This window comes from Triticum urartu, chromosome 7 (assembly GCF_003073215.2).
Source record: "Triticum urartu cultivar G1812 chromosome 7, Tu2.1, whole genome shotgun sequence".
NCBI lineage: Eukaryota > Viridiplantae > Streptophyta > Magnoliopsida > Poales > Poaceae > Triticum > Triticum urartu.
This window is the reverse complement of record NC_053028.1, coordinates 27,563,427-27,580,149: the sequence shown is the minus strand read 5'-3', so window position 1 is coordinate 27,580,149 and position 16,723 is coordinate 27,563,427. Positions and strand designations below refer to the sequence as shown.

At 46.8% G+C, this 16,723-nt stretch overlaps 2 protein-coding genes and 1 pseudogene across 2 annotated transcripts; 2 read left to right on the top strand and 1 right to left on the bottom strand.

The window, feature by feature from the left end:
- The first annotated feature begins 1,371 nt into the window (after positions 1 to 1,371).
- Positions 1,372 to 7,011, top strand: LOC125520967 (annotated as a pseudogene).
- A 429-nt stretch (positions 7,012 to 7,440) lies between these two features.
- Positions 7,441 to 11,540, bottom strand: LOC125520968. Its single transcript, XM_048686008.1, has 3 exons — positions 11,335 to 11,540; positions 10,419 to 10,693; positions 7,441 to 8,357 (listed from the first exon to the last, which is right to left on the bottom strand). The coding sequence occupies exons 2-3, from the start codon at positions 10,679 to 10,681 to the stop codon at positions 7,535 to 7,537; spliced, it is 1,086 nt and encodes a 361-aa protein (XP_048541965.1). The 5' UTR covers positions 10,682 to 10,693; positions 11,335 to 11,540; the 3' UTR covers positions 7,441 to 7,534.
- Positions 11,541 to 13,264: 1,724 nt separating this feature from the next.
- LOC125522897 (protein DWARF AND LOW-TILLERING) lies at positions 13,265 to 16,317 on the top strand. Its single transcript, XM_048687941.1, has one exon. The coding sequence runs from the start codon at positions 14,042 to 14,044 to the stop codon at positions 15,923 to 15,925; it is 1,884 nt and encodes a 627-aa protein (XP_048543898.1). The 5' UTR covers positions 13,265 to 14,041; the 3' UTR covers positions 15,926 to 16,317.
- The last annotated feature ends 406 nt before the right edge of the window (positions 16,318 to 16,723 follow it).

Below are 16,723 nucleotides of genomic sequence, written 5' to 3'. Positions count from 1 at the left end.
TTCACCCTCCACATCATGAAACTCATCACTGGAAGTACTAGGGATGAACAAGGGAGGATTTTGCTTAGGCGTTACCTTAACCTTGCCCGACGAAGCATGTTGCTTCACATCATCCACAACCGCCTTGGCCATTAAGCATTTGTGAGAGTTGCCCTTGTGGTCCTTCATGTTGTTATACTTGTTGACAAGTCTCAGTGTATTTTGGGAATCTTGGGATACGCCGGCAACACCACCAACATCATCGAACAACAACAGGTAGCCGTGTGGCCCTTGGTGGCGCCATGATTCTCCATAAGCTTCCCGATGCAAAACTTTTTTCTGTGAATTTTCCTAAAAAATCAACTCCATAAAATTGATCTTCCGAAAGTTCAAAAGAAAGTAAAAAACAATAATTGTCACTTGAAATTGGATTCATAGATTAATGTTGTAATACCAAATGGCTTGGAGTGTATCTCTCCATCGTCGGTGCAGAAAACCCCTGTCTTGAACTATCGATATTGAGACATACTTTTTCGTTATACCCGCAAGTTATTTTTATTGTAACCCAGTTACGGTTTGTTATTATATGGTATTCTCATGGTCCAAGGACATAAGCAAAAGTTAACATTTTATATGAAAATACCAACAACATAGTGACGGTATGATCTCGCGGTAATTCATAACTTGGGTCTATCCAACATTGTTGTTTCGATAACAATGTGTTCTCTCATTATTGTTGGTATCCTCGTTACTTTAACAATGCCCATGATCAAGAAAACATGATCACCATCAATACATGAGCTAGTCCTAGAGGCATGACTAGGGACGAGAATCAATGCAATCATAGCACAAAAATATAAACTTAATTATGAACATAGAAATATAAGAATATATTAATTATGGTCTCCATAGCATATTTTCAAAACCAGTTTTACTACCTTATGCCCACATAGGTATCTGCGGCCAAGCATGGACAGAGGTATTGCTGCCACCTCCCTCCTCCTTGGCACATCAATCTGTTCTAGCCACCGGTTTTAGAGGATAACATCCTCCACTCCTTCCCGTGGAGCGCCACCACCACCGGCGACATCGCACTCAGTCTTGATGTGTCAGTTAAGATGAAACGGGTGAACATTCTATGCATGCACACATAGCGCAGTGGAGCCGATCTACCACTACAATGCACATCTAGTAACTGTCTGCTTTGATCAATGCACAGTGATCATAGCAATGTGCATTTTTATGATCAATGCATTGATGAAAGAAAGCAATGCGCTGATCACATAGCAATCCAAGCAATATGTCTACATATCATTGAGCAATCCTACCAATCAGTCTAGTCATGAACACACACTATGATCCTAGCAATGGACCAATGAACAATCTGCAAATCGGAAGAAGCAACTGCCATTCCATTCCATTCCATTCCATTTTGAATGGACTGACTATTGCAAGTTCCATCTGTCCAACCAAACACATCAACATAAACATAACCAATCCATTCCATTTTGTAGTTGAAACAAACTGAAGAACGGAACCAACCGATTCCTATGGAATGGAATCATTACATTACATTACACTTGGTTCTCGAACCAAACACACCCTAACAGGACATCAAAAGAGCAGAGCCGGAAGGCATTCGCTGCCTGTAAAACAAGCATGTGTGTGTGTGCTGCTCTGCTCCTCCTCTGTTTTTGCTTCTGTCCATTTGCTGGAGCAGCTTTCATGTGCATGTGTGGGCATCCACCGGGAACAAGGTGAGAGAGTGAGGCTCTTGCCAACATATAACCTCTTCCGAAGACGTATTAAACTTACCCTGCAAAAAAAGAAGAAAAAAAGACGTATTAAACTTACAAAGAAAGTGTGTTCCTCGCCTATTGATTTTCATACATGCTAGCCTAGGCATGTTGTTAATATGTCACTTTCAAACACGGGGGAGATTTCTGTCGTGCCGTGCTTAGTGGAATTAATCATCGCTTAGAGTCCTTTGTGATTGCCGGCAGATGGACTAAAGTTTGACTAGTAGCGATTAGGCATTCCAAAAAGAATGGTTAGCAGCCCAATACGTCCGAAAGTCCGTGGAAACCTCATACGAACCGCACTAGATATCACCAGCAAAGCTAGATGAATGAACGTCAGGCAGAAGCAGCTCAATGGCCACCGCATCCATTTCCAGCGTCCTACTTCTTCTATCAGCCTTCTCTTTAGCTGCTCTAGGCACTTCTTCTCCGACTCCAACCAACGGCAACGGCAGCGACACAGACCTTGCCGCGCTGTTGGCTTTCAAAGGCCAGCTTTCCGATCCTCTCGGCATCCTTGTCAGCAACTGGACCACCGGCACGTCTTTCTGCCACTGGATCGGTGTCTCGTGCAGCTCAGGGAGGCGGCGCGTCACAGCTCTGCACCTCACCTACATACCCCTCCATGGATCGCTCACTCCTCAGCTTGGTAACCTCTCTTTCCTCTCGGTCCTTAACCTCACCAGCACAAACCTCACCGGTTCAATCCCTGATTCTATAGGGAGATTGCATCGCCTAAAATATCTAAACTTCAGGTTCAATGGCCTCTCGGGTAGGATCCCACCCACTATAGGAAACCTCACCAGGCTTCAGGTTCTTACCCTAGGCTTTAACAGTATCTGTGGTCCGATCCCGGTCGAGCTACAGAACCTACACCATCTCAACTCCCTATATCTGCAACATAATTCCCTCGCCGGCACCATACCGGTCAATCTGTTCAACAACACAGCAATGTTGACTGTTCTAGACATTGGCAACAACAGCTTGTCCGGAGCAATACCGCCTTGCATCGTGTCCTTAGAAATGCTAGAGTTACTGGACCTGCAAGTAAATCATCTCGCAGGTCCGGTGCCCCCAGCCATCTTCAATATGTCCAAACTGCATTGTTTATGGCTCGGTGACAACTACAACTTAACTGGCTCTTTCCCAACCAACTCAAGTTTTAATCTACCATCGCTAGAAAAAATCATCCTTCAAAACAACGGTTTCACAGGTCAGATCCCACTGGGGCTCATGTCTTGCCAGTACCTTCAAATTATTGCCCTTTCAAGCAATTCATTTGAGGGTCTTGTGTCAACATGGTTGGGCAAGTTGACCAATCTCCGTTACCTTTTATTGGGTGGGAATGAGCTTTTTGGTCCAATCCCAGTTGCTCTCAGCAACCTAACTTCACTGTATGCCCTAGACTTGTCATTCTGCAAGTTGGCAGGATCCATTCCGGTTCAACTTGGACAACTTGGCCAGCTATCCGAATTGCACCTTGCCAGTAGTCATCTATCAGGTGCAATTCCACCTACCCTCGGCAATTTATCTCAACTAACTTACCTTGATTTGCAAATAAATCCACTGTCTGGATCCATACCAGCAACACTTGGCAACATTGCAACTTTGAACATGCTTATTCTAACGGATAACAATTTAGAGGGGAATCTGGGCTTCCTATCAGATCTTTCCCGTTGTAGGGATCTCCAACTCCTTTTCATAGAGGAAAATTCATTCACCGGACCCATCCCTAACCACGTGGGAAACCTCTCTACACAGTTGATCACTTTTCGTGCAGGTCGCAACAAGTTAACCGGTGGACTTCCAGCTACTTTCTCAAACTTATCCAACCTTGAATGGTTAGATATTTCAAACAACCTACTCACCGAGGCAATCCCAGAGTCCATTACTACAATGAAAAATTTGGTGCTTCTTAACCTCTCTCGAAACAGTATCTTGGGCCCAATACCAACACAAATTGGCATGCTCGTGGGTCTACAAAAGTTGTTTCTCCAAGGAAACAAATTCATTGGCTCTATACCAACCAGCATCGGCAACCTTAGCATGTTGGAATACATTGACTTGTCCAATAACCAAATAAGTTCAAAGATACCGACAAGCTTATTCCAGCTTGATAAACTCATCCAGCTATTTCTTTTCCAAAATTTCCTTGCTGGTGCATTACCGACCAATGCTGATGGTCTAATACAAATCGATCAAATGGACATTTCTTCCAACTTCTTGACAGGAACCATCCCACAATCATTTTCTCTACTTAGGATGCTAACCTACCTAAATATGTCAAACAACTCGTTCGATGGCTCAATCCCGGCCCAGACCAGCTTCAAAGGTTAACCAGCTTAGCAACATTAGACCTCTCCTCCAATAATCTTTCCGGCAAAATTCCCAAGTTCCTTGCCAATTTTACCTACTTGACTACATTAAACCTCTCATTCAATAGGCTAGAAGGACAAATACCAGGGGGAGGTGTTTTCTCAACCCTCACATTGCAATCTTTGATTGGGAATGCTGGACTATGTGGTGTTCCACGCTTGGGATTTTTGTCATGCCTTGCCCAATCCCACTCAAGCAGTAGGCATTTGCTGGAATATCTGCTCCCTGCTGCCATTGTAGCTTTTTGTGGTATTGCTATCTTCGCATACCTATTGATAGGAAGAAAGCTTAAACAGCGAGATGTTGTTAATGCCTCAGCCGATCCGATTGATTCTGTAATACGCCATCAGTTAGTCTCCTACCATGAGTTAGTTCGTATCAATGATAACTTCAGTGATGATAAGATGTTGGGGTCTGGAAGCTTTGGAAAAGTTTTCAAGGGACAACTGAGCAACGGTTTGATGGTTGCAATAAAAGTCCTAGACATGCAGCTGGAGCAGGCTATCAGAAGCTTCAATACTGAGTGTGGTGTATTGCGCATGGCACGACACCGCAACCTCATAAGGATACTCAACACCTGTTCCAACTTGGACTTCAGAGCACTTGTGTTGCCGTACATGCCTAATGGTAGTTTGGAGATGCTCCTACACTACCCTCAAGGCTCAACATATTTGGGGTTCCTTGAGAGGCTAGGCATCATGCTTGAAGTGGCACTGGCAATGCAGTACCTGCACCATGAACACCATGAGGTGGTCTTGCACTGTGACTTGAAGCCTAGCAACGTGTTGTTCGATGAGCACATGACGACGCATGTGGCAGACTTTGGCATCGCAAGGTTGCTACTCTGGGATGACACCTCTGTGATCTCTGCCAGCATGCCTGGGACAATTGGCTACATGGCACCAGGTACTTGTCTAGACCTTGTAATTAAGCCTGCTCGGTCTATTGTTGTTAAGCCCTTTTGGTCAACCAATCATGCCTTAAATTTCCTTTCATGAATTCCTTGAGCAGAGTACGGGTCCCTTGGAAAAGCATCATGGAAGGCTGATGTGTTCAGCTATGGGGTCATGCTCCTTGAAGTCTTCACTAGAAAGAGACCAACCGATGCCTTTTTCAATGGAGATCTAAGCCTTAGGCAATGGGTTTTTGAAGCGTTTCCTGCGGAACTCGTCCATGTTATAGATGTCCATCTACTCCAAGGCGCTTCTGGCTGCAGCTTTGAAGGGTTTCTAGCGCCAGTATTTGAGCTGGGTTTGCGCTGCACCAGCTTCGCACCTGACGACAGGATGACGATGAGCGATGTGGTTGTGATGCTGGAGAAAATAAAAAAGGAATATGCTAAATCAGCACTTGAACAGAGTCATGCATCCGAATGATTCATCACTCTCGCCTATCTGCGTATGGATGCATCTGCCCTGCATAGGTACTGAGAATAGCATCCATTGTGAAACGAATGTTTTCCTATTTTTAATTGTAAAACTGATCAGAGAAAATGAGAGGTACCCTGAATATAATGTGCAGCTTCCTCACGTTTTGTCAATTATCTGAGTTACCCTGCCTCTGTTTCACATGAATGCAACCTGGAGCCTACTCCAATAACTGCGAGGTGTTGTAGCAGTGAGAAGGTCAGTAAAAATGAAGTCCTGGAAAATCAAAATATGTGCAGGAAAAAGAAAACCACGAAAGAACAGAAAAATAATTGGATGGACAAAGAAAAGGGGAAAAAGCTCACTAGAAAATTAAAAATGAAGTAGAAAAAAAGTTTGTCAACCAAAAGCGACTACTCCACACTCTTGGGGGTGTTCTTCCGCCCCGTCAATAGTAACGACATAGGGCTGTCGCCCGACAGTCCTTGCTTACAACTGCTGTCTTAACCGCTGGTGCTGACGAACACCACCGACGATTCCAGTGACCTATCAGTGCATGTTCAATTTAGTTCATTCAGCTATGACATTGGTCATCAGCCATCAGGTGGCGCTTGCCTCCGAACTAATCTATATTCAGTGAATTATAACACTAAAAAAATGGAACATTGGATTTTCAAGGATACTAAATCTCAACACAATCCTAATCTCAACACAGATCCTAAGTTCATAACATGCATGCATGTAGCTATACATAGCTCTACGTCCGGAATGCCACCGGACGCATGCACGGCTCGTTAAGCTCATGAGCAAGCGCGATCTCGTAGGAGCGAGTTCCAGAAAAAAAGTATGTTTGTTCCAAAAAACTGAGAAGTATATAAATAATTGTTGCTGACCGTCTAGTTCATTTCAGATCATCCACCAACCAATCATTTTGTTTACCTAGATGAGTGTTGTACTGATTGGTTTGCAGAAGCAAATCATGACATTTTCAATTGGCCGATGCCATCTCCGTTGTGCTATTTTATAGTACTTTCAGTATTCTGAATCGTTTGATGTTTTGATGACAGGAAAACAAATGATAGTCAGCTACTACTATATGTTCAAGCACGGAAAGAAATGTGATTTAAAGTGACAATGTAACTGTGAATCATCAGTCTGACGCTGTTATGCCAGTATGTTTGGAACACTGGTTTCATGCCAAATCTACAGGATTCAGGCATGAGATGCCCCAAGAACTAAAGGTGGATGCTATACCAGGTCAACTAAAGAAGTGCCATACAAATCAGTCTCAAGATGTTACCAAATCCAGACTGGTGGACTGCATGTATAACTCCAGTCCATAGCATGATCACTCTGATGGTGTCTGATACAAACAAAGGAATACTTAATTAGCAACAAAACTGTTTACATAGCAAGAACAAACTCTGAAGAAATCATGCTGATGCGGTACAGAAATAAGAGCAAAACTGTAATTATGGAAGTGCCCTTGTCTTGAATCAGGTTATAGATTCATCAAATAGTTCACAGATGTTACTACTACACTGGTGCACTAGTACACATGCAATTTCAATTTACTTTCTGACGGCGTAGGTCATGATGAAGAACATAGCCAATTCACATGTCAGGAATTGTTAGCCAATGTTGATCCCAAAAAGAAAAAGAATTGTGTGGCATCTGGAGCACAACTAGCAACCTGGATCTGAATATAATATGGAAAAAAACAGCATGAATGGATCTCTGGATTATTAATCCTTTAGCCAAGAACAAAGCAGAGTACTTGACTTTACCTTCAGATTGGCAGCTCGAGCCAAGCACGCCTACATTGCTTTCATTCTCCTTTGACTGATAGCTATCTACCTTAGGTTTAATTTTGAATTTCTTGGTAACTTTATATTTCTTTCATACTACTGACGACATGATTGGTGCAGAAGTACAAAACTAAAAAATACCACTAAAAATGTAACAGTTCTTCCAGCCAAACGTTTACAACAGGTGCCAACTGTAAAAGATATTTTACTGCATGAAGAACGGGATTACAAAGTTATCCATCTTCTCTTTTCTCTCAAGTTCGTCCTTCTCAGCAATCTGCTTCAGAGTAGTCCACCCTTTTCTTGCCCGCTTCCTTGAACTGCCAGCTGGCTGAGTAGAATCACCTGGTGCAGACTTTTTATTTGATGCTGACTTGCTATAACTTCCAGGGGTCTTGGCAGCAACTGAACCACAATTCTTCGCTTTATTGTTCAGTGTACTTCTAGTCTTCAATGGTTCTGCTGAACCTATAGGCGCAGTCACTTCCGCCAGTTTGCTCTTCAGAGGAGTAACAAAGTTTGACCCAGCTAGAAATTCTGCTTGAGAAGTGACATCGGGTTCACATGTTGTAGTATTTTTAGAAGCCGCAGATTCAATTCCATTCACACATTTATCATGTGCGCTTTCTACTTCGATTTTCTGCAGGATGTCTTCGTGTGCAGCCGCTAACTGACCATGATCCACCATTGAGAAAACTGCCCCTTTCTCCATTTTATAATCTTCAGGAGTGGATATTTTCAACCTGGATGCTGCTGTTACAGAATGCTCGATCCCCTTTTTAGTAGTTACTGTTGGCGCGTTCATAGTTTCTCCTTTCAACATTGTGCTAACAGGCTTTCTCGATGCTAACAGGCCCTTCACGATACCCTTTCCACTACCCCGTATCAGGTTTTGATCTCCACAGAAATGACATGCATAGACAACACTGTTTTGGCCAGGATTTGACTTCTTGCGCCGCTTTGCTTTCTTTTTGTTGTTCTTTATGCGGATTGTGCAGTTGAAACCTGGCTGTAAGATTGATTCACACCTGCAATATTCGAATAATCTTTCTTCAGAGGTACATTTAAGGCTTATTGATATGGACAAAGGTACAAAAATAGAAAACAAAATGCAGCATAAATAACAAACTGCATTAATCACATATATAATCTATAAATGTACAAGAATACCGCCGACCCTTCAACCTGGCCACTTATAAACATACAGCAGATTGGAGATGTATTGGTGTTAGTGTTGTTAGTTAATAGTATATTCTGAAGGACCTTTTTGCAAACTTGCTAAATGAAAAGAGTCTGAATGTGGTGCTCTGAGCTAAACACATAATTCCAAATATTCTAGCATTACTACAAACTGTAAGGCGTACTAAAAATAAATTGATACATACATACATACATACATAGCACTATAACAGATCTGAGATCAAAGGTTAAGCAAGACAGACAAGTTTGCGGTAATTTGCTCTAAGACGGAACACTCATACAACATTATCAGCACAGTTTTCTATTTCCAGTTCTTGTATGCTGGTAAGCTCACATTTTGACAATACAAGGATCCAGAGCCATCAGCTAAGGTGCATTCCGGTAAAGAACCAATGTAACATGCAAAATGTTGGTCCTGCAAATTGGACGACCAATAACCTTCCCGTCCTTTCTCTCGCTTTTGTGTAGTTCATTGTTTTAACCACAAGATGTTTCACTTAAATTTTGCATGTTCAATCATTTTTTTGGCCTTACGACCACCCATCTAAACATTATCTCTACCTGACAGATTGCTCTCATTGAATAAAACAAGTTTTTCAAAGCTATAGGAGACAGCATCTCAGCAACAATGGGTGCTGAAAACAGAACAGAAATCACTGCAATAAAGTGGTACCACTTAATCAATGTAAGCCAACAAATATTGTTGCTTAGTGAGTGTCAGGATTTTAGCAGAAAACAAGTAAATGCTTGAACTGATATACTGCATTGAGACACTTTGAGAAAGGTAATTGGAAGTCCAAGCAAACATGGATCCAGCAAGATAATTGTACAGCATATAGTTAACACAATTGTAGACCGATTTCAACATGTCAACTGTATGTGTATATATTGATACTGGGGTCCTTGCACTTAGTTGGCTTCCTCTTAGGATCTCAGGATGGAGGGACCTACTTCTAAACAGCTCCCGCTGGCAGCAACTTATGGCTCTATCTCTGCCTGCTACCTCTGCCTATGATATGCTGCTACTACGATATGGAAGGAAGAGAGGAAAGCATAAATCGAACAAATAAGTCAGCACGGCAGAGGATTGGAAGGAACGGATGAAAGCACAAATCATGAGTTCAGCAAGGAGCGGAGAGGGCAGATGAGAATATCACTCAGGAGAGCAGCAACGGCCGTTGTTGTGGCCCCCAGTCACTCCGGCATTGGCCTGACAAGGTTAGGCTTTGTAACACCCAGGAGGTGACTCGGTCTGGAGGCTGCGCGGGCAGGGACTAAGATTTTGAGTCGCATGAATCAAGGGGGTCAATTTGCCGAGATTAGTCAGCGACTAGTCAACCAGTTACTTGACTGTGCCAACCAGTACAGTCAATGTGCCCAGTCGACACCTAAGGTAGGACTGGTACACTGTCGCTCAACTCTTAATCATTTGGCGGAAGTTTCCATTAGATATTTCAAATAAGACTTTCCATGTAAAAAGTGAAAACAAAACTGAGATACATCTCATTCACTCAGTCATTCTGTTACAGTTTTGCCTATGTGAACAAAAGAACAAAACTCGGGTAATAAGCCCCTAATACTTCCCCACTTATCCAATCAAATATTATCAGCAATGGCCTAAGAGAGAGAAAATTTACTGTATTGCCCGTTGGAGAGCTCATACAATGTGTTTGTTTCTCGAAGTCTCAGTTTGCCACATCACAAGATGCAGGCATGCTACTTTGATAGAACAAGCATTTTTCCAAAAACAATATAATGGTACATAAGTCGCACACAAATAAACTATAATAGAATTTCAAATGGGTGGATAATAATCAGATTGATACGGTCAAACAATTAGACACATGAATGGAGCATTTTAAAAATACACAGTAAGCTTTAACTCTCACCTCTGGCAAAGGAAGGTGGAGGCTTCAACGGGAATCCCAGACGCCTCGGCGTTCGTGGCGAGGCGGTGGCCCAGCAGCGCCCCGATCGAGCCAACTCCCGCCTCCCCACTCGCCCATGCCCCCAGCCGCTGCAGGTGCTGGACCCTCAGGAGGGAGGGCACGTCGGCCTGCGCCTTCCCGGAGGTCTCCTCGCGGAGCGACATGGCCTGGTTCATGGGCCTGGATGCCGAGGAAGGGCCAGCATTGCCCGGCTTCTTCCCCATGTAGAAAAGTTTCTGGTTATACAGAAGGTCAACTAGTTAGACAAATCTAGGTATCTCCTCCACAATAAGAAATTGCATATTGTAGTAACATTTCCCAACATCTAAGAATCCATAACTGGCCTAACAAAATAAATCCACTCAGAAGGTGCAAATAAGATGAAAAACACTAAATAGAGAATATAAACAGCAGGTTCAGTATAGCAAGCCAGCACCATTGCCACAACAGGTGGCCACCGCGCGCGCCCAGGGATGGTGATATAAGCTGAAAAGGCTCGACAATCAATTTCTCCCTAGTATTATAAATTAGTCATATGCAGCTACCCATAGGAATTTTTCTGAACACCTGGCATGCACATGACAGAGTGACACATAAGAAAAAGAACAGGTAACCGGCAAAGATCTGTGGGTTGAGCCAGGATTGAGGCAAACCCCAGGCCAAAAAAAATGGGCAACATAACTTTTTTCCCAGCAAAATTCTTCTAGTTCTACGACATAAAAAACTGCTGACACAACACTGCATCAGTTTGAGTAACATAAGCTGATAAGTGGTGATAAACATAATTCATTTCAATTCAGTTTCACCCTTCATATACAATGTTGAAATACAATGGAGAGAGGAACTCAAACGCATCAATTTGGCACAGAATTTTTACCCAGTCCTGGCGCAGCAGAAAGAAAGGCAGCAGCACTGCGGAGCAGTCGGGAACGGCGGCCGCCGGTGACTCTGGTCGCCGGTCAGAGAGGTTAGACACAAGCGCCCCGCGGAGTAGCGCAGGACGGCGGGGCGGGGCGGCGGCGGACGCCGGACGAACTGGAGATATCGAGAGGCAGAGGCGGTGCGAGCGGCTAGGTCGAGCAACAGGGAGAAACAGGCCCTTTTTGCCTGGGCTGTGCTGCACTCAAGTCCGAACTAGGGCCCAATAGAAAATTTATATCGGTAAACAGGCCGAAAAAATCCTGGGCCCAGGCCACAAACGCCACACTCAACCGATCTGAGCGTTGCTATTCTAAAAAAAAACTGAGCGTTGCTAAAAAAAACCGTCTGAGCCAGACAAAATAAAAATTATTGTGTTTATCTCAAAATGAATATTGTGGCCAGTGTATTTTATATTTACTATAAGGGGCTTTAAAATGCCAAATATATGAAAATCTTAATGACTAAATAGTTCGAAATTTATATAAAATAGGTTTCAAAAACTGTTTCGTACAAAAATCAGCAATATTTTGGGTCATTACAAAGAAAATGTTGTATGGGAAAAGAAATCTACAAGAGATGTCCATGTGTATGGCAAGTGAATATTGCATATTTTGGTTCAAAAAATTTGCCATGGAAAATATGTACTGCCACTTTCTATGAATTGTCAATAAGATTGGTTTTATGATGAATTACACGTCGCATGTGTTTCGGTCATCGGTCATTATCGAGTTTAGAGAAACCTTTATCAAAAATCTATGTTGGCATGTGAGTTCCTGTGACGCGGCACGTAGGAGATTACAAGTTGAACCTATACGATTCGGCCACGACATTCCTTCTGATCTAGGGGTTGACGTGTTGTTTCTGACTTTCTGTGGAGTCTGTGGACATGTTTGTAAACTCGTAACATGTACGATCGGAGACTACTATGTACGTGGGTGTTTCTGGCCTTTTTTTCCTATCTTCTTTTCCCTTTTTTGTGAAATCTATTTGCCTCTGCTATAGTACTCTCCTTTCCACAAAATAAGTGTTGCTGGTTTAGTATAACACAACTCTAATTACAGCGACACTTAAATATGGATGTCTCTGAAAAAGCACGCTACTATAGTACTATCCCTTTATAAAAAAAATAAAGAAATATAAGAGAGTTTAGATTGCTAATTTGTACTCCTTTTGTTTCAAAATTCTTGTTTCAGATTCGTCTAGATATAGAAGCATGTAATAATACTAAAATGTGACTTGATACATCCGTATTTAAATAAATTTAAGACAAGAATTTTGGGACAGAGGGAGTACAGCAAGATTTCTTCTTTCCGTTGAGCGAGCAGAGTCAACAGGGCCATGGCTTGACACACACACGGGCCCGTCCGTACAGCCGAGCGCTGGCTGCTGCCACCGTGCGCACTCACTGTACTACTACTCTTTTTTTTTTTTGCGGGGACTCACTGTACTACTACCCAACTCGCCATTACTGTCTGCTCAACGTATTAGCCGGCCATTTGCGTACTTTGTCATTTCCGCCGACGACGGTGGAAGCCGTGCGTGCGTCCTACATGGCGCCACACGTCGCGGCGACCCCGTCAACCTTTCCCGTCGTGCCTGACGCGGGGCCCACGCGGCAGCCGCACCACGCCCCGCCCGTGCGCCGTGCCGTGGTGGGCGCCCCAACGGTAGGAAACGGACGGGCCAGGTCACGTGACCCGCACCCGCCCCTGCGGCTGACAGCCCGGGCCCGCGCCCGCAACGGTCACATTGACCAGAAGCGAGGCAACGGTCCGATCCCCTCGGCCGTCCGTGCTCGATCCGACGGCCTAGCGCGGCGCCTCGGGGTTCCCGCCCGCTGTCGAGGCCGTTTCCTCCTTTTCCCCTCCCCAATAGGTAGTAGAGTGGAGGTGAGGTGAGATCATCAGAAGAGGAGTGAGAGCCAGCCACAGTCAGAGAGTGAGGAGAGGGATAGGATAGTGAGTGAGAGTGAGAAGGTCGTCAATGGCGAGGAGGTAAGAACAGTGTGGTGTAGGATAGAAGAGTGAGCGCCAACAACCCATCCACCCACCCAGCCAAATCCCCACCGCATCGCATCGCATCACATCCATCCATCCACCCTAGATTTTTCTTGTAGGATTTCTTCTCCGTTCTTCTCTGTTTTTATCTATCTTGATCTTGGGGAAGAAAAATTGATGGAGGTGTTGGGGCTCGCCGCCGCCGGCGAGGAGGCTCTGCAGAGAGTGCCCGGCAGCTTCTGATTCATCTTCTTTCTCCCTAGATGTTATAGGCCATTCTTTGTTCTTTCCACCTAACGATTCGTTGATTCTTTTGTACTAAGCAGCATTTCTGCAGAGTCCAAAATCCACAACCACTGAAAATTCTTTCCTGCATATACAGCAGATACACAAACATATTACATTCTTTTTTCAGTTTCTTTTCTTCTCTCGTTTTCCTTCTTTGGACTGACAAATTCTTTCCAAGAACGCCAACTTTCCCCTGTTTTTCGGTCCACATTCATCCATCCATTCATATACCACACCTCACTGAAGCTCGAGCTGTAGCCACACACATATCAGAGAGAGATTCGAGAGTGAGTGTGATCAGCAAAGCAGAGGAGGAAGAAGAGGAGGAGGAGGAGTTACATTGCACTGCTGAATCCGCTGGTGACGCCTGTCTCAGGGATGTTGGCAGGCTGCTCCTCCTTGTCGTCCAGGCATCAGATGAGCACGGCGCAGCGACTACCATGCGGCTTCTCCAAACGGGGCGGCCGCGGCGACTCGGCAGTCCCCGGCGCCGCCCCCCGCGGCGTGCCGGGCGGCGACGGCCGGGGAGGCAACGGCACCTGCTCCTTCCGCGCGCACCCGGCGCCGCCGGTCACCCAGGCCGTGTCCTGGGGCGCCAAGCCGGAGCCCTCCGTCGTCGGCGACGGCGGCGGCTGGGAGATGCGGAGCAGGGCCGTCAAGCGCGCGCACGAGGATGAGTCGGCGGCGGAGGAGTACGGCGCCCCCGCCGTCCGCGCCAAGCGGACGCGGATGGGCGCCGACGGCGACGAGGTATGGTTCCATCAATCCATTGCAGGGCCGGCGGCCATGATGCAAGTGGCCGCCGGGGAGGGGGGAGGGGAGGAGGAGGTGGCGGAGGAGCAGAAGGTGTTTCTTGTGCCGAGTGCTGCGGCCTTCCCACACGGCATGGCGGCCGCCGCGGGGCCGTCGTCGCTGGCCGCGGCCAAGCAGGAGGAGTTCAGCAAGTCGCCGTCCCACTCGTCGTCCTCGTCGGGCACGGACGGCGGCTCCTCGGCCATGCTGCCGGTTGAGCCTGCTGGCGTGAGGAGCTTCGTGGTGCCCGAGGCGGAGCGGGAGGCGCTGGAGCTCGTGGGCGCGCTCACCGCGTGCGCCGAGGCCCTCGCCGGCTGCCAGCACGACGCCGCCAACTACTACCTGGCGCGGCTCGGCGAGACGGCCTCGCCGTCCGGGCCCACGCCGCTGCACCGCGTGGCCGCCTGCTTCGCCGAGGCGCTCGCGCTCCGCGCGGCCAACATGTGGCCGCACGTGTTCGACGTCACCCCGCCGCGCGAGCTCACCGACGCTGCCTTCCACGACGACGACGACGCCCTGGCGCTGCGGGTGCTCAACAGCGTCACCCCGATCCCGAGGTTCCTCCACTTCACCCTCAACGAGCGTCTCCTCCGCGCCTTCGACGGCCACGACCGCGTCCACATCATCGACTTCGACATCAAGCAAGGCCTCCAGTGGCCGAGCCTCCTGCAGAGCCTGTCAACGCGGACGCCGCAGCCGCCGGCGCACGTGCGGATCACCGGCGTCGGCTCGTCGAGGCAGGAGCTGCAGGACACCGGCGCGCGCCTCGCACACGTGGCCGCCGGGCTGGGGCTCGCCTTCGAGTTCCACGCCGTGGTGGACCGGCTCGAGGACGTGCGCCTCTGGATGCTCCACGTCAAGCGCGGCGAGCGCGTTGCCGTGAACTGCATCCTCGCCGCGCACCGCCTGCTCCGCGACGAGACCGGCGGCGCGCTGTCCGACTTCCTCGGCCTCGTGCGCAGCACGGGCGCCGCCGTCCTGCTCCTCGGCGAGCACGAGGCGGCGGGGCTGAACGCCGGGCGATGGGAGGCGCGGTTCGCGCGCGCGCTGCAGCACTACGCCGCGGCGTTCGACGCGGTGGGCGCCGCCGGCCTGCCGCCCGCCAGCGCGGCCAGGGCCAAGGCGGAGGAGATGTTCGCGCGGGAGATCCGCAACGCGGTGGCGTTCGAGGGCTCCGACAGGTCGGAGCGGCACGAGAGCTTCGCCGGGTGGCGGCGGCGCATGGAGGACGGCGGGTTCCGGAGCGCCGGCATCGGCGACCGGGAGGCGATGCAGGGGCGGATGATCGCGAGGATGTTCGCGCCGGGCAAGTACGGCGTGCACCCGCAGGGCGACGGCGAGGGGCTCACGCTCCGGTGGCTCGACACCCCGCTCTACACCGTGACGGCGTGGACGCCGGCCGGCGACGGCGCAGGAGGCAGCGCGACGGTGTCGGCATCCACCACAGCATCACATTCTCTGCAGAGCTGAACAGGAAGTGAAGAAGAAACAAGAAAGAACTGAACTTTTTCAGTGGTTCTTTTGCTAGTGAGACTCATTCATTCGTTAGTTCATAATACAATCTGACCAAATTCTTTTATACATTCATTCATTCATCACCACCATCAACAAAGATGTAGTAGCTTTTCTCTTTTGGTTTACAGTGATATGATAGGAGGAAAAAGATTCAATTGTTATTAGCTAGCTATGTAGTAATAATTCTTCATTCTTTTGGCTGTCGATCCCTGCAAGAATCAGCTGCTTGTAGAAGAAGAAGCAGCAGGGACATTTCACAGCATTAATACATTCTTTTCAGCCATTATATGGAACTTGTAATCTTTGTTCAGATTCAGAAATGAAATGGAATCATCAATAGACATCAATCCTTCCATGTTGTGTGTTGGATTAGATATTTTTTTTCTTGTCTGAATCTCATGTGGTGTTCGTGTTCCAGAATTCAGAGAGATAAACTGCACAGATTCAGAGAAGCTCACTCTTGTTATATGAAACCATCTCCGTTCAGAGTCGGAAAGGAAATGGAACCAACCGTATGCTGCATATAAATTTGTGTATCATCTGAAATGTTTGTGTTTGTCCATCCCATGGAGACAAAAAAGTAATGAAATCCTGTATGCATAATTGTTTCAGAATTCAGAGAGATAACTGAACAAATTCGTTGACTGCAGTTGATAACTGAACAATTTCAGAGAACTCACTCTCTCTCTTTTTCTTTTTGAGTTGGAATGGTAGAATAAAATTCAGGGAACTCACTCTAGTTCTGGTGAAATG

Excerpts from the sequence above, each read along its gene's own strand:
- LOC125520968 (XM_048686008.1), bottom strand. The coding sequence starts at position 10,681 with ATGGGGAAGAAGCCGGGCAATGCTGGCCCTTCCTCGGCATCCAGGCCC. Across the intron at positions 8,358-10,418 it reads TCCACCTTCCTTTGCCAGAG|GTGTGAATCAATCTTACAGC; the intron begins GTGAGAGTTAAA and ends CGAATATTGCAG.
- LOC125522897 (XM_048687941.1), top strand. The coding sequence starts at position 14,042 with ATGTTGGCAGGCTGCTCCTCCTTGTCGTCCAGGCATCAGATGAGCACG.